Source organism: Perna viridis, chromosome 1 (genome assembly GCF_037379345.1).
Source record: "Perna viridis isolate PV_CMFRI_1.1 ecotype Kerala chromosome 1, ASM3737934v1, whole genome shotgun sequence".
In the NCBI taxonomy this organism is placed as follows: Eukaryota; Metazoa; Mollusca; class Bivalvia; order Mytilida; family Mytilidae; genus Perna; species Perna viridis.
Genome location: NC_142445.1, coordinates 1,853,673 through 1,879,064, shown reverse-complemented (window position 1 = coordinate 1,879,064; position 25,392 = coordinate 1,853,673). Strand labels below are relative to the sequence as shown.

At 32.4% G+C, this 25,392-nt stretch overlaps 2 protein-coding genes across 13 annotated transcripts in view; one reads left to right on the top strand and one right to left on the bottom strand.

Moving 5' to 3' along the window:
• LOC148626811 (adenosylhomocysteinase-like 1) overlaps nt 1-8,705 on the top strand; it is a 72,075-nt gene extending 63,370 nt beyond the window's left edge. For all 9 annotated transcript variants that reach the window (XM_088541355.1, XM_088541229.1, XM_088541107.1 and 6 more), the window contains 10 exons: nt 299-475; nt 837-883; nt 1,088-1,151; nt 1,469-1,557; nt 2,065-2,135; nt 2,934-3,028; nt 4,024-4,122; nt 4,549-4,696; nt 5,205-5,325; nt 6,637-8,705. In XM_088541355.1, coding sequence (XP_088397481.1) covers nt 299-475; nt 837-883; nt 1,088-1,151; nt 1,469-1,557; nt 2,065-2,135; nt 2,934-3,028; nt 4,024-4,122; nt 4,549-4,696; nt 5,205-5,325; nt 6,637-6,643 — 918 coding nt within the window. In that variant the 3' untranslated portion in view covers nt 6,644-8,705. The remainder of the gene's footprint in view (nt 1-298; nt 476-836; nt 884-1,087; nt 1,152-1,468; nt 1,558-2,064; nt 2,136-2,933; nt 3,029-4,023; nt 4,123-4,548; nt 4,697-5,204; nt 5,326-6,636) is intronic.
• A 1,061-nt stretch (nt 8,706-9,766) lies between these two features.
• Nucleotides 9,767-24,958, bottom strand: LOC148626810 (DNA-binding protein P3A2-like). Of its 4 annotated transcripts, none has more exons than XM_088541727.1 (9): nt 24,889-24,958; nt 23,039-23,302; nt 22,135-22,249; nt 18,734-18,869; nt 17,555-17,704; nt 16,536-16,694; nt 16,114-16,380; nt 15,358-15,577; nt 9,767-11,143 (listed from the first exon to the last, which is right to left on the bottom strand). In XM_088541727.1, the coding sequence occupies exons 2-9, from the start codon at nt 23,259-23,261 to the stop codon at nt 10,869-10,871; spliced, it is 1,545 nt and encodes a 514-aa protein (XP_088397853.1). In that variant the 5' UTR covers nt 23,262-23,302; nt 24,889-24,958; the 3' UTR covers nt 9,767-10,868. The 4 variants fall into 4 exon arrangements, with proteins under 4 accessions (XP_088397853.1, XP_088397933.1, XP_088398018.1 ...); XM_088541807.1 differs by lacking the exon at nt 24,889-24,958 and adding an exon at nt 24,424-24,564; XM_088541892.1 differs by lacking the exon at nt 24,889-24,958 and adding an exon at nt 24,139-24,317.
• Between the last annotated feature and the right edge of the window lie 434 nt (nt 24,959-25,392).

The window sequence follows — 25,392 nt, the reverse complement described above, 5'->3', positions numbered from 1 at the left end:
ACTGTAGAACTCAAGCATTTAATCTCACAGTCCAAATTTATAGCTTTATCAAGTTAGAATATTGTGTCTATTCTTGTCTCAACTGATTAGAATTCGTCACATGCAGTCATATCGAGCTGTGTCCTGTGAAGTGTTTTTGAATTGCCCAGTACATTTTTATTTTGGTAATTTGGAAAATTAGGTGACAAAAAGCTGAAATCCAAGTTGAACATTTATCATTTAATATTTATCTTATGTTGTTTTAACTTAATCAAACTTTCGATTTTCCTTTTATCATTATACATACCTTTATCTTAAGATCTTAGATGATGGTGGAGATGCCACACATCTGATGTTGAAACGTTACCCAGCAATGTTTAATATGATCAAGGGGATAGTAGAGGAAAGTGTCACTGGTGTCCACAGATTGTATCAACTGTCTAAAGGGGGCAAACTTACAGTTCCAGCCATGAATGTTAATGATTCTGTCACAAAGGTAAGGGGAAGTAACTCTGGTGTCCACAGACTGTATCAAGTGTTGAAGAAGGGGGCAAACTTACAGTCCCAACCACGACTGTAAATGATTCAGTAACAAAAATAAGGGTAATTTCCACAGACTATATCAAATGTTTAAAATGGCGTACCTGAATTTTTATTATAGTCACAAAGGTGAGGGGATGTAACTCCATTGAAAAGTTCTGATCATAACAATTTACTAAAGTAACATAACTTGCACATATTTTTCATATGAATGTATATCTTTATTCAGTAGAAATGGTAGTGTTTCATATATTTCTACATATTTTTTGGAAGATATGTCCCACTAAACAATAAAAATCTATCTGTTTTCATTTCAGACTAAGTTTGATAATTTGTATAGCTGTAGAGAAAGTGTTCTGGATGCGTAAGTTATTGATTAGACATTTATTTACCAATGATACAAACATACATAAAATCTTAACATGATTCTGAAACAAATTTCTAAAATAACAAAACTATGATTTTCTTCATTTACACATTAAGTTAAAGATTGAGCCTATATAGCAGGATATACCTATATAACTATACAACACAATAATGTGTTCTTTGATTCCACATTCTGTTTCAGTTTAAAGAGAACTACAGATGTGATGTTTGGTGGGAAACAGATCCTGATTTGTGGATATGGAGAGGTAGATGTCTCTTATTTGTCTATTGTTAATCAGGTTTTTACTGACCAGAATGATTTTCTACCAGGTTTTAACTTGACTTGTTATGCAGTTACCAGTTGATAAATTCTTTACATGTTTCCTTTGTTATTGAATGTGATTCTTTGAAGTGTTTAATGAATTTAGGCATCTGTTCTTAATTTTGGTGATCTTGTATTGGATTAAATTTAAAATGAATAAAATCTCATACATTCAAAGTCGGAATTACAGAACTTTTAAATGCTTTTTACATGTCAAGTTTGAACTTTTATGTAATAATTTTCTGATATTGTTATTTCAAGGTTGGAAAAGGTTGTGCTGCAGCCCTTAAAGGTCTTGGTTGTAGTGTAATGGTCACAGAAATTGACCCCATCTGTGCTTTACAGGCATGGTAAATAATTTTATAGTGGCAGTATACACCACTTTCACATTGAAACTTGTTCACAGTTTAGTTCTAGACTAAAAGAAAAGGACATCCGATTTGAAGACTACAATTGTGGAAATATGTCTCCTAAAATAGCATATAAATATCTGAAATGCTTCTTTGATATATGTACCATTTAATAGTTCTCTGTAGTGATCGATATAAGTACTATAAACATACTCATTTTTGTGGTGAATAAAAAATTGCAAAAAATAATACATGAGAAATTGATTTTTAACACTATGTAACACTAATTATTTTTTGAAACTAGGAAAATTGATACCCGTGAATATGTTCACTTGACAGAATCTACAAAAATTAGCAACCACATTTACAGTATCTGTTCCCTTGGCACCCATTGTAATGTCTCCAATTCTAAACATGTATACACCAATTGACCTGTATATAAATAAAGAACTTCTCCCAAATGGAAGTGAATGTTGTTTAGTTTTCTAATCGACTGTATGATTTCAGTATGGATGGTTTTAGAGTTGTTAGATTGGAGGAAGTCATTAGAAGTATAGATATACTTATTACCTGTACTGGTAAGTCTAATCATTGTCAAATGTTGCTTTAAACATCTGCAATTATATGTACATTAGGAGAGTTTTATTGTGCATTTTTTTATTTCAGTATGCTGTAACATGTGATATATCTTAAAAAACAAGCAACTAAGTCCTCACTAATATAGACGTATATATTGTTGTTGTGGAATGGTCGGTTTCTTCAATGTTTTGGATATTGTAAATCCAATTCAGTTTTTAGTTATCTAAGGGCGGAGCTTCTATGTGTCATTACAAGAGCACAATAATAATCTTAAGTTATTGTACATATATTCTAACAATTTCTAGTTGCAATAAAATGAGAAAATGAAATGCATATATATAATCACTGTTGTGTCATCCAATGATGATGAATCCTGTTCCTTCAAGTTTGTAGATCCTTGGCTTCACAAATTGATTGCTCTTTGTCAGCGATTAAATCTGCAAAATTAGTGGTGCAATGAATTGCTTCACACATTCTTTTCTTTTCCTCCTCCGACATCAAGAGGAAATGTACATTTGCCAGTTCAGACCATGTTTTTTACAAAAGAATGCTGCTAATGAACTTTGTGAACTGTCTGTGTGGAGCATCGTGTGTTTATTTGTTTGGACCATACCACAAATCACATTTACAGTGACAGTCTGTATCTATTGGACAATTAAAGGGGCGGGAATATTATTTCATGCTGATTATAACCACGCCCCTTAATTGGAAATTAGATACAGGCTGTCACTCCTAAATAATACTTATAATATTTTGTACTTTGTTTGTTGTAATAATGATTGATCACTATTTACTAGGTAACAAGAATGTAGTAACCAGATCCCATATGGACAGACTGAAAACTGGTTGTATAATATGCAATATGGGCCACTCTAATACAGAAATAGATGTTGTATGTTTTACCGATTAGTTTACCATTATTTTACTATATAAAAATATGTTATGTCCAAGTTTAAAAAAAATTCTTTTAAAAAAGATGGTTCCTTGTCAACAGTTTCAGAACTTGATTCGCTTTTGACCATTAGCTAAATTATTATTTGAACTTTTCACACACTTGCATGGAGTTAAAAGCGGCATTAGCTGTCATTTTCCTAATTTTTTGTTTCTGTTGAAATATACCTGAACTTTGAATTATTTCTACTAAATTGTACTTATCCTGTATAATTTCATTTGATATCCACAAATAAAATGCATTAAATACACAAAATAGGTGACTATATATTTATTGTCTTGCCAGACAAACATTTGACCTAGATAAATTTGTATGCATGTGACTTCTGGTGACCTTAATCCACGCATGTGCTGTAAGGGTTGATTCTTTAATAACAAATCTGATTGCAAAGCGAAAGTGGTTATTCAATGGCAAGGAAGACTGACAGACTCAAGCTGTTAAAGAAAGAAGTTTGAATATAATGCAAGGATCCTTTTGAAATTTATTTATTGTGATATAATGTGGCTCAAATATGGTCATTATTTATATAAAACTAATCAAGAAATAGATGAAATGAAATGAAAACAAAACACGTTCTTACCTGTGTATCTTGTTTGTTATTTTTTTTACCAAGGTTAAAGTATTTTTAACCCATGTGAATGTCTTGTCGGCAATCTTCAGAAGTAATGGGGAAAAATAATTAAATCAGAGCTATCGATCTTTTCTGATTGAAAAAAAAAGTTGTTTTCACAATATTCTGTAGGTATTAATGACATTTATTGCTTCATTTGCATTACTACAAACTTATTTCATCAAATCAGCAAATTCAGTAGAATCAAAACTGAACAAATTTGGCAGCTAATGCAGCTTTAAGGATTCTGTTTGGTTTTAGTATCATGTTATCTTGCTGACTAAAACTTGATTTGTTCCATGATTTGACTGTACATATTTTTCAGGGAAGTCTACGAACCCCAGATTTAACATGGGAGCAAGTACGATCTCAAGTCCACCATATAATTTGGCCTGATGGCAAACGTATTATATTACTAGCTGAGGTATGTCTTTTAAAAAAATTCTACATTTGACATTAAGTCTAGAATCACTTGTTCTAACTGCATTTTAGTAGCTTTACTATAAAACCTCTAGTTAATTTAGAAGTTATCTTTGAAAGAGATGGGACCAGAACACTACAATATCACCTCTGCATTTTGTTTTATAGAACCTTACCTGTTAAAATAGATGAGTAAAATTATGGCATTTAGAATTCAATTATGCAAAAATGATGGATAAAGATATTGGCATATGGAACCTAACTTGGTAAAAAAAAAGATTTTATAAAATTACCTGTGACAATTACGATACATTTGCCTGACTTGTGAATCATAGATGTGGATTCTATTTAATTTTATTTATCATGTAAGAATACTATAAACCTGATTTTAGCAGTAAATTGGAACTAGCATGATGTTATTTAATTTCAGGGAAGATTAGTGAACTTAAGTTGTTCTAGTGTACCATCCTTTGTTGTCTCAATAACAGCTGCAACTCAGGCATTAGCTCTGATAGAGCTATACAATGCCCCGCCAGGCAGATATAAACAAGATGTCTACCTCCTTCCAAAGAAAATGGGTAAGAATATCTTTTAGTAAATGTCTAGTTATGTCTTAAATACGTTTACATGCTTCTATCCAATGGGAAAAAATTATTATTAGGTAGTATTTTACATGTATGCAACGAAAAGTGTTTTGTGTAACTGTGACTTCTGAAAGTATTAGAAAGATATAATGGAGATGTTGAACTTCTATTTGGTGAAGGTTTACCTGTAGTTGGTGTTTTAAGAAACATTGGTATTCTACTATGACTGGTTTGACTATCAGTATTAACCAATGCTTTGTTTTTTTTGCTATTTTACACCTTAATACAGTTTACAATGGGACAGCCTTAACACTTAATGAAAATCACAGGTAAGGAGACAGGTGGTGAAGTTTTTTGTCTTTCTTAGTCTAAATATAGATGATCACAAAGAATCTACTTTCTGTTTAAAGATAAGTTTGATCATTATTTAGTTATATCTGTGATAGCATCTTTTTTACATATTTTATCCTACAGATAACAAAGTAATGTTTTGTTGTTGTAGATGAGTATGTAGCAAGTTTACATCTTCCAAACTTCGATGCTCATCTGACAGAACTTTCTGATGAACAAGCCAAATACTTAGGACTAAATAAGACGGGACCGTTCAAGCCAAATTATTACAGGTATTGTATTTTTTGTTTTGTTTTGGTATCATTGTGTAAAGTGAATTTTTTAAAAAGGTATTCTACTGCTAGAGTATGACTAAAGAATAAAAAGCTTGTAGTCATGTACGGTCGAAACATCAATGTATCAAATTCGGATGAGTCGAAATCTCAGATAACTCAAACCAATTTGATAGTCCAAGCAAAAATTCCCTTACTCTGATACAATTTTACCTCTGATGATGCGAATCCAGATGAATGGAAATCTCAGATAACTCGAGGTTATCAATCAGTCCCCTTGAGAGGGCTTCAAGGTTAATTAACTCAGATGTCTTGAAGTGAACTAATTGGTAGAAACACTGATTGCTTTATTACATTCAATGACCAAAGTTTGTTTTTACAACATTTAGCATGGCTTATGATGTAGAAAAAAATAATGAAATAAAAATTTTCCCTAAAATATTTGATTTTGCTCAGAATTTATAACATATTTAAAACACAACACACAAAAGTTATCTTCTGAAATGATAAAGAAGACACCATGAAGTACCCTGATAAAGTGAAGAACATGTATACATGTATGTTCAAGCAATGCAACATGTGTAAATCATTAAAAAAGCAGCAGAAACAATCATTGACCATTTGGGGATTATACTAGACCTTGGATGACTCAAACATTTTTGCCTGGTCCCTTCAACATCTACTTAAAGAGGTTTAACTGTATAGAGTAAAGTTCAAAAGCTTTTGTATATAAATTCCAGGTATACTAAGTAAAAGGTATAGCTACAATTTGGAGTGGTATTTTTAATTTAACTTTTAAATACTTACTGGGATGTTTTTAGAGATGATGTCATTGTGTCAATTAGATGTTTAAGTCATTTGTCAAAGTATTTGTGTTTAGTGCCTAATATGTCATGCGTGTCTGATTGTGACTGATAAGTGTGTTATTTTGATCTAAATAGTGTCACTTTCTAACTTATAAGTACTGTTAGCTTTTTTATGACCCACACCAAAGTAGGGAGGTATATCGTTTTTTATGACCCACTCCAAAGTATATCGTTTTATTCTTGTCTGTCAGTTGAACTTTTTTCCTAACAGTTTTCTCTGCAACTTCTTTTCAAGCCATTTGACATTTTGACACAAGCATTATATAGGTGTTCGATATTGTTGAATAAATTTGATTTTAATATATAAAAAAGATATGACTGATAGTGTTTGAAATATAGGATTAACTGGTCCAAATAACCTCTAGAACAGTTAATCAATATTGATCATATCAATGGCACTAAAGTGAATTGTTTTCAAGAAAAGTTTTATTTTGTATCTTTACAGATATTAAAGAAATGAGATTGAGCATGGAGTTGCCCACCATTCCTTACCAGACAAGAAAAAACATTTCATGTGATCAGTGGTCACATGGTTTTGTATTTCATGTGACACAGTAGTCATGTGATCATGGTTCACATGTTTTATTTAGTGATTATGTGACTTTGTGATTTTTATCTCATCAGCAATCATGTGATAATGGTGACAATTATTTTATAACCTCATGTTTCATTGTTTAATTCTGTAAAGTTAACTAACATGCGGCCATTTACTGATCAAATTTAAAACAAATGTCAACGAAAGAATTAAAAGATAATGACATTTTTTTAGGCAAAAAAACTGGTCAATACCATTTTTCCTGAAGTATGTATAGATTACAAATAGAGTACAAATCTCAGTCATTCATTCAATTTTAAATACACCAAGGTTTTTAATACAGATGGGAATTTCTCAATTCTTTGCTTTAAAAAGCTTATAATAGACCTCACTAATGCATAGAATCTCAGTCTTGTTTGAGACACATCATGTCATTGTTATCAACTGTAATTAATTTTAATTATCCATTTCACTAACTTTGGACATTTCTCTTAATTACAGTTATATATCTGTAATAGATAGCTTGTCTATTGTAATAAGTGTCCGTGCCATACAAAGATGGATTTGGGTGGTCAGTAATTTAGTACATTAAAATTTTGACATTTTATTGAGATTGTAAACCTACTTGTTCAAAATATTTCTTGTAAAGGAAATGCAGTAAGATTCCTTGTATGTAATCTGGATGCAAGTATGAACTAAGTAATCTCACTGGCTGAGTGTATGAGCTATCTATCTATAAGTACTAATTTTCCTTCATTGTGTGAATTTTTCTGACCAATGTTTTGAACATGTGGGTGAGTTTGATCTGACATGTATATAGATTTTATGTAAGCAGAATTGGTATAAATTATAACCTTTAGATACTAATGTACCAGTACTTGATTCCAATAATTTAATGACATTCACATCATAAAAAGGACTTGAAAAAATCAATTGTATTCCTTATATACAATGTTATTCTAGTATATATTCTGACTGAGTTTTACTAATAAGAGCTATCTAACTTGTTTCTTTTGAAAAGTTACAGTAGAACCTGTAGATCCCTGTTGTAAGATATAACAAGAGTGAATATTCAGGGTTTTAGCAGGTTTTACAGTAGAACCTGTAGATCCCTGTTGGATGGTATCACCAGATTCAGGGTTTTAGCAGGTTTTACAGTAGAACCTGTAGATCCTTGTTGGATGATTTACTGTAGATGTACTATTATCTTTAATATGTTTTAGTTTAACACCATTTTCTCGACATTTTTGACATTCTGTTACAAGGGACTTTCTTCTCGTACTATTTCAAAGACATATCAGTTTCTTACAATTGAACAAAAAATTGGATTTAATATAGTATTATTGGAAACTTCAGTTGAGAAGTTCCTGTTCTTCTTTTTTTAGATGGAATAAATGCTCTTGCCAAGGTAACTGTTAAGAACTTGACCTTATGGTACTTAGGTTTAGGATCAGTCTAGTCGCGTTAGTTTCCATCATCATATATTAACACTATGCAGTTATGTCAGTAGAAGCATTCAGGGAAAGTTTTACAGTTATCTGCCCTTTATATACAGCATTGAAACTGCTTCAACTTTGATATAAATTCTTATAGCTTTTCTTTTATTTGGATTTTTAAAACTACAAATCCATGCACTAGAAGTCTAGAAGTTGATTTTCTATTGATTTCTTTGTATGTTTGAAATAATTTGACAAAAACAAAGTTGTAAAAATGTTTAGGGAATTGTTCAAGATTAAAACATCAGTACTATAAACATAGGGTTGAAGCAGTTTCTATAAACTGACACATAATAAATGAATTGTTATTGTGTAAATTAAATCGTATATTATGGATGTTAAGTTTTCGTAATTCATGAAAGAAACAGTGTTTTGATTGTTTTATTAGTTTAAAAATGATTTAGAGTGAATAACATGGTAACACATCATGTTACTATGAAATATGTTACAAATCAGAATTGTTAGAATAAAGTTTAAATTGGCCTTAGTTTGTCTAATATATAAATACAGAATGTAAGTCACACAATACCTTTCATAACACTATTCACAACGATATTCAGTTTGATATATGGTTGTATTTTGATGTGCTACACTTCAAAATTATGTTTGTTTTGTTTCACTGGTGTTTGACAAAGATGGACTTAAGAATATAATACCTTTCCTGATTTTCAAAGATAGGACATATTATGTCTGTCTGTCATAAACATGCCACTCAGTAACTTGAGAATGCCTAGTACAAATATGGTTAATGTTTCAGTTATAGGACTTTAAAATTTTCAAAAAGGGGTAAAGGTCGAGACTTTACATATTTTACACTGTATCTTGAGGAAGCCTAGTTGGATTTACTTCAAACTTTGCACAGTTGTCTGTTGTAATTGTCTTTCTTCAGGAATTATTACAGTTATTCAGTTGGCATACATATGGGGATAGATTCCTTACTTAATACTTGCTAGACTTGTGTTTATGGATATTTTACTGTTCTATATGAAGGTTAATTAGTTTGGTAAAACAGATCTGTCTGTCAACAGTAACCATTGCCAACTACAGACTACTGGGTAATAATAAAATTGCAACACTTGATAACAGGGTACATATGTACCTACAATATACTAGAAACTGGTCAAAACTAGGAAATTGACTCTCCACTTGGACTCAGTTCATAAACAAGAATTCCAACTCCACTTGAACTCAGCAATCAAAGTTCATAAACAATAATTCCAACTCCACTTGGACACATAACTTTATTTGATCATTGTAGACATGAAGTATACTGCTGATCTTCACCACAATCAATCCAATATTACATTTATAAGTTTCAACATATCAATCAGCTAAACTATCCACACATGATGCAAAGATCTTAAAGTCAAGGTTTTTTTTAAATATCATTTATAGATTTGTAGTTTAACTTGTAATAAACAGACAAAGATAATTTTGTGGTGCCAAGGTGATATAGTGTTTATTCAGGCCCACTGTAGAATTCCAGGTATCTACCTTGTTTAATGTACTATTATATTATACCATTCTTGAGTAACAATAGAAACTTGTATAATATATTTAATAGTTCTGTAGCTGTTTTACATTACAATAAATATTATAATTGAACACAATAAATGAGAGCGACATTATTCTATGTATAAACTGTACAGGCCCTATTGTCAGTTTATTAAAAATACATCTGTTTGACAATGATGTTAATACAGCTTTAAATTACAATACAACCATTCTTTATATTTTAAGAGTTAACATGGGCTTGTTTGCAGTTTTAAAACAATATTCATACTTTCTTTGGTATAATGAGGGAATATGTTTAAGAAAATACCAAACTACAACTGGAAAAGTTTTCATGTCTTGATTTCCATGGGAACAACTTTTTCTATAAGAAAATAGAGTAAAAAATTACCAAGAAATTACAATTCACAACACCCTTACATCCCAACTCATACAATATGCCAGAGCTTGCCAAAACTACGGGGACTTTTTGTATCACGCTAGAACTCTAACAAATAGGCTTCTGGAACAGGGTTATGTTGCTACAAGATTGAAGTCATCACTACAGAAGTTTTATGGTCGTCATCATGTATCCATCAGCACCATGAAAACTGATTTATTCAACGGATCATGGTTTTCCTTTCCTCGTTTATCTACCCCGGACTTGATTTTTTATGAGCAACTTGGCGGGTGTTTCAAGAAAAGCAGAGGATGCTTACCCTACTGGTGCACCTGGTCCATGCTCCCAGTTTTTAGTGGAGTCCGAGTTGCTTATTTGCTTTTGTTAATTTGTATATGATTTTAGTTGCTTTATGTTCTTTGTTGTGTGTGTCTGTTTTCCATGTCTGGTCTTTGTCCTTGGATTACATTCTTTTGATTACCGCTATAACCTTTGTTCCCTTGATTACTCTTTAATAAGATTCAAGTCCACTTAAGGTGGAATGTATATTATATGCGAGCTTGCTCACAGTATTTTTAATCGTTTTTATATTAATGTCTTAATTTTTCAGTATTGAATTCAGCTTTAAAAAGAATCACAGATCCATAAGGCATCAAAACTTACTGAAAAAATGTACAGAAAGAATGATATAATAAATATAGATAAACAAAGTACAATTTTTAATAATTATGCTGTCAAGAAAAGTGGAAAACATTTCATTGGGGCTGATCAACCGACATGACTTCCACAGCCTGTGTTGCGTCAGGTACTGCTGATGTTTGTGGTTTAACATCAGGTTGTGTGCCCTCACTAGCAGAAACCATGGTGATTTGGCCAATTTGTTGGGCAAGATGTGGCTGTAACTGTGATTGGATCTGTTGTATTTGTTGTGGAGTTAATTGTGTTGTTCCCTGAGTTAATTGAGTTGGGTCGATTGCAATGGGTGTCCCTGTCATGGACTGGTACATTGATACTGGTATTGTTACAATACCTAAATAGAAAATCATATGTACAGAACAAGGACAATGACAATCAATGACAATGCCGACAAGAAGATAAATTTCTTGGACCAACATATCTTCAAAGATGACTTTTTCAACAGTACCGCCTAAAACAAAACAAATTTTATATACACCTGTACACATTCATTTTTCAAAATCATAGGTGGAAGAAGTTTTAATAAATCAAGTGCCAGATTTTCATGCACCATTAACAGAATTAACCAAAATTAGATTACAATTTAAAACCAAACATTGTACTATATAAATGAATTGATCCACCTATAACCTTGAATATTATATGATTCTGAATAAGATGTCCAATATACATCTCAGCTAAACATTTCATTAATTTTAATGGTGTAATTTTAATTTAACTAGAGGCTGTAAAGAGCCTGAATCACTCCCCTGGAGAATGTGAAATCATATGGTAATATCATTTGATCATTCTAACAAAAGGTTTAGAGAGTTCATTCATATCATCAACTGAACCACCTAAGCCACATATAGGCCAAAATGTGTTTCCCTATATGGTTTATATGTTAACAGTGGCCACAGCTATCCCCCTTATCCACCAGAACCACAGAAAAAGTGAATCAAATTGTACAGGGCATTGAGGTATTAAGTTTCAAAATATCGTCAACTGTGGTTTCTGAAGAATTGAAAATTGGCAAATCAGAAAATAAAATAGCCTATGGTGGCTACCTTGTTTAATCAACCAGAACCAAAACTTTGTTATGTGTATAAATGTCCTCAAGGCCAGTATACGCTCTAAAAAAAGACGAAGAGTCCAGCATATGCCACTGAGCTAAGTATTGTTAGAAATTTCATGATATGATGGGCATCATGATATCTAGAAGCGTTACAATAGTATCACAAGATGTATTGTCTCTTACAAAGATGGCACACAACCTTATTTTTTTTTTGTCAGAAATCCAAACTACTTCCAGGCATTTTACTTAAATACTAAAGGGACATTTACAATCACTTTTTCTGCAAACTCATCAACTTCAATTACTTCCACCATTTTGGTACTACTAAAAGGAAGACCGGATTGCAAATAAATAATTAAAAATGCTGTTTCGAGTATTGCAATTCTGGACAGACAATACAATATGTGAATCGTCCAAGCTTATGATCGATACAATCCAATTTTGGACAAAGTACAACAAACAATTCACAACTCTGCATCCAAGTCCAATTTAAGAAATCTTTGGCGTCCGGTACTGGCATGGAGAAGTACTGGATGCACTTTAAAACCGGGCCGAATCCCACTAATGAAAGGGGGCTTATACTCATGAATTGTAACTCTCAGTAATTCTACCATATTTAGTCACCATTGGCTAAGTAATAGTAGAGATATAGGCCACAAAATTGGATTGTTTGTAAAGGGCATTGATGTCATTTAATCTACATTGCATCAAGTTTTAAAGCATTGGCACTTATGATTTCTGAGAAGTTGATCTTAGGAAACTGGCCAATAAGAAGATATATAGCTTCTGGTAAAATGGAAATAAAATGGATCTTTTAATATAAGCTCTTGCATACATCATTTCTGCCAAGTCAGGCCAATAAAAATTGGTCAGTGGATTTTATATAATTGAGCAAAATGTGAAAACTTTATGCAGTGTGCATAACAGACAACAGACAATCAAAGACTGACCCAAAGACATGGCATAAGCTCACTGGGACCTTTGGTCCAGGTGAGCTAATAAATGGCTTTTGTGGAGTTCTTAGGTAACATTAAATTTTAAACAAGAGGCACCCAAGAGCCTGAATTACTCACCTGTTTAATTTTTGACTTTTAAGGGCAATAACTCTAACAGGGAGTTGTACAACAATTCTTACTCATGAAAACTGGTAGGACTTTTCATAAGGCTGAAAAAACCTCATTTTTCACCTTTTAAAGGGCAATAATTCTAACAAGGACGCATCCGACAACTTTGATCTTCACAGACTTTTGCAGGCCTTATCATAAGGAACATTTCAGCAATTGAAAGTTTCTTTATACATGTATCTACTACAGTTTTCATGATATCAGCTGAAAACTGCAAAAAAACTCATTTTTCGCCTTTCAACAGCAATTACTCTAACAAGGAGTCATCTGATAAATTTTATCCCTTCAAGACTTTTGTAGCTTTATGATAAGATTGTTTCGGCAATTGCAAGAATTGGCTTAACCTAACAGTTTTGGAGACTTCTGACTGACCCCCTTTGTACTATTTTTAGTACTAGCAGCCATGTTTTTCCATAAATCCCAAATACCCACATCAGACCTACACAGAATAACTTAAGTAATGTTCATACTAAGTTTACTTCTTATTGGTCGGGTAGTTTCAAAGGAGAAGATTTTGGAAAGAAATAACATTGAAAATACGTATAAAATGGAAAAAGGGCAGTAACTCCAACATGGCTTAACTGATTAAAATGAAAATTTAATTGCCGATAGATCTCACCGAGGACAACACTTTTACCCAGTCAAAATTTGGCTAAACTTAATGGTTTTGGACATGTGTGAAAAACTATTGTCTGACCCCTATGTTCTATTTTTAGTAATGGTGGCCATGTTTTTTTTTCGACAGATCAAAAATCTCCCAATCAGTTCTATGCTGGATACCCCAAGAAACATTCATACCAAGTTTAGTTCCAATTGATCAATGAGTGTGTGGGGGAGAAGAGTTTGATAAATTGTCAACAACGATGAACAATGACGACCATGGACGCCAAGTGATGGTAATAGCTCACCAGCCAGGTGAGCTAAAAAAAAAAGAAAATTCCATAACTGTTCCATTAGAACTAGTATACAAAAATGTAATTCACTGAGTCTCTGGATTATCACTTTTACTCCGGGTTAACAAACAACATAAATGGCCATTCTGAAGTAAAATAAGTCTCTGGGAAAATAATTTTAACAGGATATTCAACTGATAGTTAAAGAGAACCAAAAATATAACAAACATTGATAAAATTTCAACCCCATTTAATTTTGTTAGTTTTTCTTAACAATTTTTATGGGAGAAACTGATTTTCCTTCAGCTCTGAATTAAATTTCTTCTTCATTCTTAATAGTACAATTTAGATTCATTAGATTTTGTGGAGAAATACTTTGAACACCTGCTATCTGAAAGTGACTTTTCATATCTTTATTGTTTTATCTAAGAAATCAAAACTATATATTTTATATATATTTTAATCGAATTGCACCTCATTATTTTGAGCAAATTGCAATCCTAATGTTTTGTGATACTGACAAAAATTCCCTATACATGTATTCCTGGTAAATCAATTTCACCAAGCAATTTAAAGTTTTTATATTCAATCTATGTTATCAACACTTATCATAAAAAATTAACATATTCCTGCTAAGTCATTATCTAAAACTTGGTACATTTACTTTGCAGCTGTGTTGAGTTTTGATTTTAATGCATCTGGAGTTGAAAAATGTTTATTTTATAATGAACTTAAAAGTTTCGCAATGACTTTCTGTGCATGTTACTTTTATCAGTTCTGGTGCACTGTCTGGAGTGTCAAAAGTAACAAGAACAACATAAAACCTGGAAAAGACCCACTAAAATCTTGAATGCTAGGTCCAAAGTTTAGTCCAAATCCATTGTTAGAGTGTTCACAAGGGTGTTACAGAATGACAGAAGAACATTGGTCAAAATCCACTGCAAGTGTTCACATGAGAAAGAACATTGGTAAAAATTCATGGCTTTAGGTGTTCACTATAACCTCATAAGAACTTTGCAAGACAGTTCCTTGTTTTAAAAGCAGCCCCAACCCTTTCTTGGGAGAAAATTTTTGCTGTATTTTTAACACATTAGGAAAACTATTTTACAAGGACAGAAATGTGTCATATGTCGATCCATAACTGAAAACGGATACCAAATTGACTAATATGTATTCCCATGGCCCAATATTTATTAGGTTACCATTTGCCGAAAAAAAACTTCCCCAGAAGTGAACAAAGTACTCAAGGAAGATTTTACTGGCCTTTTTACCTGGTTTTCAAAAAAATATGCCAGACAATTGGGAATTTTCCTCCCTTTGGGAAATATATTTTTCAAAATTTTGGGAAAATTCTCCAGGGGAAACAGCTGATATTTGGCTGCAATAAAAGGGTAACAAAATCACTGCAAGTGTATGATAAAGGGTTTTATTTTGTCTCGATACTTATTCCTACAACTACACAATATTAACATCTTACCTCCTATTTGTCCATCATTGGTTAATATTATTTGTCCGTTTTGATTGATGGGAAGTGCTGCCATCTGTGAAGTGTTGATTGCATTCTCCCCGGTCATTTCCAAATTGACATTGCCACTGATTTGGCTTGTAAAAGTCTGTGAAATATCTGAATTTTGATTGGCTGATGCTTCAGATAAAGTTTGAACAGCTTGTGATGCTTCCTGTTGGGGTGTATTTACCTGTAAAAGAAATGATTAAATGACATATCATTACAGGAGGTAAATTATCTCCATACTGTATCAGTCTGAATCAGCTAAAGAGATAGTGACAAGGAGAATCTAAGACTGGGTGGTTGTTTTAAAGAGTTTAGAGTGTATTGACATTGATAGAAATAGTACTGTTCAGTACATCTTTCTGATGTACAGTAGGTATAGTGTTTATGCAAGCCTTATGTTATGGAATATATCTTGCCTCTTCAGATTGTTCTGCAAACCAATAGAATCTTCAATATCATTAAAATGCCTCCTTTAATTGCTGAATTTATATTGCAGCAAAAACATGAAACTTACATGATGACTATGAACAAGACTAACACACTGTAGACTGTATATACCTTCATGAATATTTACATAGACACACAATACAACTGTTGCCTAAGTACCAAAAGTAATGTTTACTTACACATTGTACAACTGTTGTCTGAGTACTGACAGGTAATGTTTACTTACACACTGTATAACCAAGGCACAAATAGGAACAGCTAAAGTTTACTTACACATTGTACAACTGTTGCCTGAGTACCATCAGGTAATGTAACAATGGACTGAGGTGCAGCATCTATCTGTATGATTGATACAGTGCCATCAGGATTATTTATTGTTTGAACCATCGTGCCACCAAATCCCTGTGGTTGTTGATGGACTTGTGTTGTCTTTGATCCACTGGCCTGATTTTCATCATGAAATACATATAACAGATCATCTCTTCCATGGTGTTTGTAACAATTCTTAACAATTGTTCTTAAAGCTTCTGTCCATGAAACCTAAAATAAAATTATAATGTTCAATCATAAAAGTACATCTCCACTAGAATTATTGACCACAGTTATCTATTATAATACAAGTAAAAATTAATTATTCAGCTTTAAACATGACATGCAATTATCAAAAATATGATAAATAACTTCCTAACACATACCCTCTTCTTGTCCTCATCTGTTCGAGCATCACTTCTGACATTAGCCCAGGGCAAATCAGATGGCCACCATGGAGGCCTACATTCCTCTTTTCCCCACCCTGGTTTACTACGACCTGTGGAATACTTTAACATTTCTGGGATGAAATTCCTCAACTGGGCCTGGCAAAAATAAATTTCCAGGAATTTTTATAATGAATATACAAGACATTGTATTTAACTTCAAAATATCTTTGCAAATCAATTAACCTATAGCAGGTTCTTATTTTCACTGTGTCAAAAGGAATGTAAAAAATTAAGCTTGCAGAAAATAAGGCTCAGTATATTCTATTAATTTCAAAATCTCAAAAAGATTAACAAAAATAGAATAAACCTAATCTGTTAAAGGAGTTGGTAAAATATCTTAAAAATCAAAATAATACAGAACAAATAATAGTGTATTATAGGTTTTACAATATAATTGCATTTATTATTGTTAGTTTTATTCTGCAAATAATTTGAATGGCAGGTCAGTTTAGGTCCTTCAAATAATCAATTACATGCACTATGAAATGTTTTTCAAATGCCTTAAATTTATTATTTACAAAACATATTAGGTATGAAAAGGAAATTTTTACATGCAAGATACAAAAAAATATTTTTTGCAAGTCCTTATTTGCAATATTAGTATCTACTGCAGAGTAAAATTTGGGTTGTAATTTCAATGGGGACATAGTTAATATAACACCTCAAATCATCTTTGAGAAATTTAGATATAAAAAAGTAGCTTTGTAATCAGGATATTATGCCTGCATCCCATTTAAGCTAATCTTTATGCTAAGCTATCTATGAATATTTATGAATGACTAATGGTGATAGAGAACACAGGTCAATTAGACCCTACCCCCTTAAAAGAATAATATACAAAAAACACATGCTTAACAATATATGCATAGATCTAAATATATGAATTTGACACAACAGACCTACCTGTTTCATTAGACATATCACACCTACATTTGTATTTGACATGCCAGACCTACCTGTGTCATTTTATCAACAGGAGTAGGGATACCATCTATGACTAGGGGAGGTAACTCATGTAATCCAGAGGTATCAGTCTGTGAAGGAGGTGCCTGTTCTGCTAATGACTGCTCCAAATCAGATAAAATCATCTGTTTGTTGTTCCTAATCTACAGATTAATATGCATTTATATATAGATGTATTACTTCTGGATATCCTTAACAACAGTAAAATATTATAAAGCACTACATCCTCCTAAAAAAGCTTCAAAATCACTTGTGCCACTTTGTAACATGTATTATGTCTATCTTCTATTGAAAATGTACTTTTATAAATAAAGGAATTACAGTGACCAACATTATAATGAAATGTATAAAATTTATCTGTTCCATTCAAAAGAATCTGTATTTGTTTCAGATCAAATAGTAGTTTATTCATTGTTTTGACCTGCTTTTTAATATGTTATGTATGAAAACATTATCTAATGAACCTTTTTTACCATCAAAATATTCTTGTAATGAAACCCTTTACAAAAAAATATGTATTTCCACAGATTCTAACCGCTGAGAACCAAACACCACAGATTCTAACAGCTGAGAACCAAACACCACAGATATTAACTGCTGAGAACCAAACACTTACCACAGATTCTAATAGTTGAGAACCAAACACTTACCACAGATCCTAACGGCTGACAATCAAACACCAGATTCTAACGGCTGAGAACCAAACACCACAGATTCTAATGGCTGAGAACCAAACACTTACCACAGATTCTAATGGTTGAGAACCAAACACTTACCACAGATTCTAACGGCTGAGAACCAAACACAACAGATTCTAACGGCTGAGAACCAAACACTTACCATAGATTCTAACGGCTGAGAACCAAACATCACAGATTCTAACAGCTGAGAACCAAACACTTACCACAGATTCTAATGGCTAAGAACCAAACACTTACCACAGATTCTAATGGTTGAGAACCAAACACTTACCACAGATTCTAACGGCTGAGAACCAAACACTTACCATAGATTCTAACGGCTGAGAACCAAACACCACAGATTCTAACAGTTGAGAACCAAACACTTACCACAGATTCTAATGGCTAAGAACCAAACACTTACCACAGATTCTAATGGCTAAGAACCAAACACTTACCACAGATTATAACAGCTGAGAACCAAACACTTACCACAGATTCTAACGGCTGAGAACCAAACACTTTATATGACTGAACGGACTGTGTTATTTTACCAGGAGTACAACACAAAACTACCGCCTGTTGCCCTACTCTTGTTGTGTATTCTTCTATAGTAGCTTTCAACTTCCTGAGAAAATAACAAACAAAAAATGGTTTAGTGAATACTCCAAAGTTCACAAAGGTTTCCTTACTTTCACCATAAACATACCAGTAGGTAGTTATAGAGAAATTTCATGTCAGAAGTTTTTAGTCAATAAAATTCTTCAACTTTTTTGCAGCATTCTTTGCTTTGTTTTTATTTATTTTTATATATATTGTTTTATTTTACAGTATTTGTTTGAGTTATATAGTAACAAATAGTGGGGTTTGGATAGTAATGCATATTTTTCCTTGTTTAATGTGGTCTGGATCTGTAGTATTTTTTTTTGTAATTGATATTGAGTTTATCTTCTGTGCTCGATAAAAATGTGAGTAAAAAAAACTGTTGGGCAGTCACAGTTTGGTACAGTCACATATCTGTCCCTGTGAAGAATCTTTACTTCTACATGTTAAAAAGTTATAAGCAACCAATCATTTTTGTCTACTGTTCCGTAAAATATTGTTTTTCAACAAGTATTGACATAATTAAAGACACACTTGTATAAAATTTGGTGATCATTGAGAGTGTTCCGTTGAAAACAGAATCAACGGGGAAGAGACAAATACAAATCATGTGTTACCAATGTCTTCTCAACTACATGATAGTACTATACTAGTACTATAGTACGACAAGAGACTATATCTTCAAGATAAGCAGTTATAAGTCACTGATGTTTCTTAAGCTTAACAACAGACAGACAGACAAATCACTGCTGTGTTTGATGTCTTCTAAGTACAACAGACAAAACATAATAAACACATACATGTATTGCAGAAACCAATGCATATAATATTTATGAAGTTTAAAGATAAATAAATGAGAAAAATAACAAATGACACTTATGATTACGAAAAGTAGTAAATTTATGGCGGAAAGTTTTAAATAAATGCATCTATATATAGGTATCTCCTTCAGCAGGAAACTCCTGGTTTTTCTTCATACATTCCATAATCTCCCAGTCTTGCCAGTCTCCCAACCAGAGCTTAAAAACTGACACTTTAAGTATTTTCGCTATTCATCAGTCACAATGATGGGGAGAAAAAAGAAATTCATGAAGGTTACAATGATGGGAAGAAAAAGGAAAGTCATGTAGTTCAAAAATGACACCCTCCAGTTTCGGATCAAAATTCCAGTTTTTTATTCTAAATACCAATCTACAAGTAATGTTATAATGTATGAAAATAATCTACTCAAATTTTTCCGTAGTTTTATAACAAAAAGATAAGTCGTAAAATTGATGCTATGTCAAATCTCCCATTTTTGGAAAATTTTAAAGAAGGTGAGGGTTTTTTCCTATCTATTTTCCGAACATTAATGCCAATACAAATGATCTTTCTGCTCAAATGCAAAATTAACTTGTCATATCTTTAATTCAGGTTCAAAAACTATTTTCACTTAATTGTCGCATAGATATTCTTACCACAAAACCTCAAATGGTTCGCGGCCAGGCCACCCTTACATAACCTAACAACCTACAATGCATTGTCACACCCCTCAAAATACATGACCAATTTTTAAGAAGTGGATAACAAAATTTTGAAAAGACATGAATTAAATACAGGCGTAACACAGGACGCAGCTGACTAATATAACTTTGTGTAACACAAAGACATTAAAATTAACACAAACATTTTTGAAAATACAACAAACAGCTGAACTACTGACAACAAATAGAATAACAGGAACGACTGGACCCAATATCAGATTAGACCTGTCATAACCTAAAACTACATGTACAGTTGTAGATATTTACATATGACTGTAGAGAACTTACAACGTACATCCATGTACTACACAGTGATCGAATTTAAGGGGAAATACAGGGGCTGCTCTGACTTCCTAAATTCTGTTGCCAGAAAAATCGCCAGCTGTCATTTTTTGTCGCCAGTTTTCAGAAATTAGAGCCAAAGGGTGCCAAAAACATCATACTTTTAAAAAAAAAGGTACAAGTCCACTGATGAATTATTTTTGTCAATTCATCAAAATAACCTCTCCATTCATGACATACATGTACCCAAGATTCACTCTTGATGAATGTATAAAGGAGGTTTTTTGCTCTAGTCTGTCACTTTCATATGCATAAAATAATAAAGTACTACTCCAGAAACAGGCATTTTATTTCTATCAAAGACTTTATTACTATTCTAATATAGTCAATAATTTTAAAACATGTTCACCTTTGTCTTTTATGGTCTAATTTATCTAATACAATTTTTTTTAACAAACTTGATTTCTTTTTTTTCAGGTGATAAACTTCTATCAAACTACATTTTGTACCATGGACCAGTAACTGTGTCCCTGTTTAATCATTTTGCTATCTGAATAGCATTTCTTTAATTAGATTTTGGGAATCCCCATTCTATATGTTTACCGATTTTCCCGTCAAAAAAGTCACATGGCAAAAGTGTAACCAAATGTCATCCATTTTCTTTTACCAATTCTTTCATTTCGAAGTATTTAGATGGGATAATCATTGTTAATTGGATTTAGTTTATTCTGTTATTAGGTAAATCTGTTTCTGAATGTATTACGTGGTAATACAAGGCTGTGAAACTTGAGTGTAGCCACGTGCACATGGCCTAAAACTGTTTACCTTTGACCAGATGATGAGAGTTTTGATTGGCTCAATAATATATGTACATTTGATTGACACCTCCCATGAGGATATTGTCAGTCACAGTCGCCTGGTCTAATTACCTTTTATTGCTTTCAGTCGTAAATTGGTCATAGTCAATTAACTCTGTTATGTCTCGGTGTCAACATAAAATTAGAGAAAACATCCATTGCTGATAAACTAGAAATTATTTCCACTTGCTAAAATTTGCTAGTAGAATTCTATATGTCATATAGGTAAAGTCCAGAAATAACCCCTAAAACTAATTTAGCGAGTGTAAATTTTCTGTCTTTCAGCAGGCAATGAAAAAAGTGTGTTTTAATTGCTTTACCTTAGTAATCTTGTTTGTTGTCTCTTCCTTTTTGATGGATTAGCGAGTGTAAATTTTCTGTCTTTCAGCAGGCAATGAAAAAAATGTGCTTTCATTGCTTTACCTTAGTAATCTTGTTTGTTGTCTCTTCCTTTTTGATGGATTAGCGAGTGTAAATTTTCTGAGTTCAGCAGGCAATGAAGAAAATGTGTTTTAATTGCTTTACCTTAGTAATCTTGCTCAGTGTCTCTTCCTTTTTGATGGATTAGCGAGTGTAAATTTTCTGTCTTCCAGTAGGCAATGAAAAAAATGTGTTTTAATTGCTTTACCTTAGTAATCTTGTTTGTTGTCTCTTCCTTTTTGATGGATTGGTCTCAAAATGATGAGGATGTTTTCTCTTTCTGGCTGAGGCAATGGCTGCAGCAGCTGCCACACCTATTGGACCTTATCAAAACAGATCATTCATTATTGTACCTTACACAGATAATAAACATACACAGTCCAATTTACATAGAAGTTGTTACAATATGGACATATAATCAATCATATTCTATAATACTGTAACCACTATTGCATGCATTTCTAAAGATACAACAAAATTACAGTAAATAACAATCAAATCTATGAACAAATTGACAAGAATTTACATTTTTTTCCTGGTTGACATCATAATAATTATATTTAATGTGCATATACAAAATATGTTAATCTCATTGAATAGTTAGCTTTACATGTTATGTTTCATGAGTCAATGAAACACATCGTCGAACTATTTATATATGCCACTCCTACAACTTGTAGTGGACTACTTTTATGGATCACTGATTATTGCATATTTTCAATGTATATCTAAAATATTACAGAAATAAAATAAACACATGAAACATGAATTTAAGTATTTAATGTTTCATGGGCATTTAGAAGTGTTGACCACGCGCACATTTTGGAAATGAAGCGCTTCATTGAAAATGTACTATGGTCAATGCTTTTACATGTCAATGAAACAGTTAATCCTTACATGAATTCCACTTTTATCATAGTAGACTTCTTGAATGAGAACATGTATTAGATGGCAACTATATTGTTTGTTTGTTTGTTGGGGTTTAATGTCCGAGCAGCAATATATGGCAACTATAAAGCATTGCATTACATTTGCAATAATTTCAAGATAAACAAAAATTAGTCTGGATTCTCACATGCAATACAAATGTATTATATGACATTTTTTTGTACCTGCTGCGGCTAATTGAGCTGTGACTTCATCAGATACGGCATTACTGTAAAGATCATTGGCATCAAATGAGCTTTCAGGAGAACTTGGTTCACTGATATCGTCACTCATCATACCAGATGTATAGGAAGCATTAATGTTGTTAGTATTACTGTTGTTCAGGTGGCCTAATTGTATAACTCCATCTGTAGTGGTAACTTGTATTGTATTCATTTTGAATTCCATGATGATTTCTGGGTTGTACTTTATGTTCGATCTTATTCATCCTGTAAAAACAAATTGTAAGAGGACTAACATTATTTTTTTTAAATCATATTATACCTTTATCACATTACTTTTGATGCAGTAATTGTTAATGCTAAAGATTTCCTCCAGATTAATAGCATTTTGTTGATAGAAGTATTATTATAAAATGTTGTTAACAAAATGAAGAAAAGCCAACTGACAAAGATGTAGAAAAAGAAATGGAAAGGAAACAGAAGAAGGCCCTTGACCAAAATGTTTTTTTATACATTTGTATCCCCTCTTTTTGCTATCATTATAAAATAGGAACGTGTCTGCATTTTTGAAATAGCAGCATGTTGAGTAATGTTTGCAACATATGTATATTATCTGCATATGGTCCTTGTTCCATCTTATATGCGTTTCTAAAAATTTCTATTTCTGTATGGAGTGTAATTTTGGATGACAATACCAACCTTTAACTCATAGGACTGATAGGTGCACAACTTATCATAAGTTTTGACATCATAATAGACATCTTTCCCTACAAATTGCATGTTCCAAAAGACAAATCAAAGGGTAAGTAAGCTTTATTTAAAGTCAGCATGAGTATTTACAAAATATTGTCAATAGAAACATGAGCTCTTCAACAGACTGAAACTTTTAACAAATACTTAACAGACATACACATAAATGAATACAATATGACAGATGCAGAAGACAAGCACATATACAACTTACCATATGCAATCTATATACATGTAAATAAGCACAAAAAGTAACACAGATAAACAAAAGCACACAGTTACATGCAAAACATACACTCACACACACACAAGAGAAGTTGAAAGCTTGTACTATCATGCATAAAGTAATATACCATAAAAATCCATCCAAGCACATCTACATAATGATCTAGGGGCCTTTTCAGGGAATCTTAAACTAGTACACATCAGCATGAAAAGGCATATCATTATACTGTTATGTCAAAAACAGCAATAGTAGTACAAATTTAAAATATAAAAAGAAAGAAGTTTTTGGGGGGAAACAAAAGCAAGGGAGTTAATTTCAAGTTACAAATGGTCGCCATCTTTATATCAAATCCATATCAGTCAAATAAAACACGAATAACAACAACTTTAATCGCTCTAAAACAAAAGCTAACTTCTATACTTTCGCTTCCACGTGTTTCTTGTTTTCTTTTTATCTGTCAAAATCGTCAACATGCGCATAACAAATCGGATTCAAATGACATGCGTCCGACGTTTTTTCTGGACTTGCGCGTATGCCGCAGTGGATGTAAAGTATGGTTTATCATGCCTCAACTTCGAGATATATGCGCATTTCTTGCTTTTGGATCAGTGAGGGAAAACTTTAGTTTACATTAACTGCAACAAAGGGTAAATTTTACGCACCTTCTGAATAAAGTTTTGAAAAATAAGGAACAAGGTGCGCGAGTGCCTACAAGTAGGACATGCGCACACTTCAAAACACAGTAAACTTACTGTTGTTAAGGAGTTTTTAGACTGGCTATGGGTTAAAAGCAAACAAGACAGTTCGTTTAAATGCATGAAAATCACTAATATCTTATTATTTTTTTAGTTTATGAAATCTGACAAAGAAAACTCACCATACGATACATTGCAAAAATTATAAATTCACAGGATGTATTCATCCGCGCATGACTACCGAAAAAAAGCAGATACATACGCCATGAAAATAATCATAGTAGACACAGCGGACATCCAACGGTAATACAGTGACATTTCTTGAGAGTGTGTGGTATTCAGAAAAGGATTTATAGGCTATTAAGTTCAAATATTTACACCAAAACGCACGAAATATTTTTTCCAGCAAAAAAGGGGGTTGTCGCACCTATCTCAGTAGAATAATGCAATGGTGATAGTTAAATCTATGAATACCAATCAGGGTTTCTACCGCAACACTCAACTGTGCATCAGCTATTAGAATTGTACAATACAGTTCTGAACTCAACGGAGAAAAAATAATACAGCAGTTCCGTCTTCTGCGACTTTTCTAAAGTTTTCGACAGGGTCTGACATCGTGGTCTTTTGTGTAAATTAAAATCGTATGGTATTAAAGGAAAGTTATTAAACTGGTTCGAAAATTATCT

What these genes read in the sequence shown, in the direction of transcription:
- LOC148626810 (XM_088541727.1), bottom strand. Translation starts at nt 23,261, where the DNA reads ATGGAATTCAAAATGAATACAATACAAGTTACCACTACAGATGGAGTT. An exon ending in CTCAGCCGTTAGAATCTGTG is followed by an intron (nt 17,705 to 18,733) that starts GTAAGTGTTTGG and finishes ATTAATCTGTAG; the next exon opens with ATTAGGAACAACAAACAGAT. An exon ending in AGGCAACAGTTGTACAATGT is followed by an intron (nt 15,578 to 16,113) that starts GTAAGTAAACTT and finishes TTTCTTTTACAG; the next exon opens with GTAAATACACCCCAACAGGA.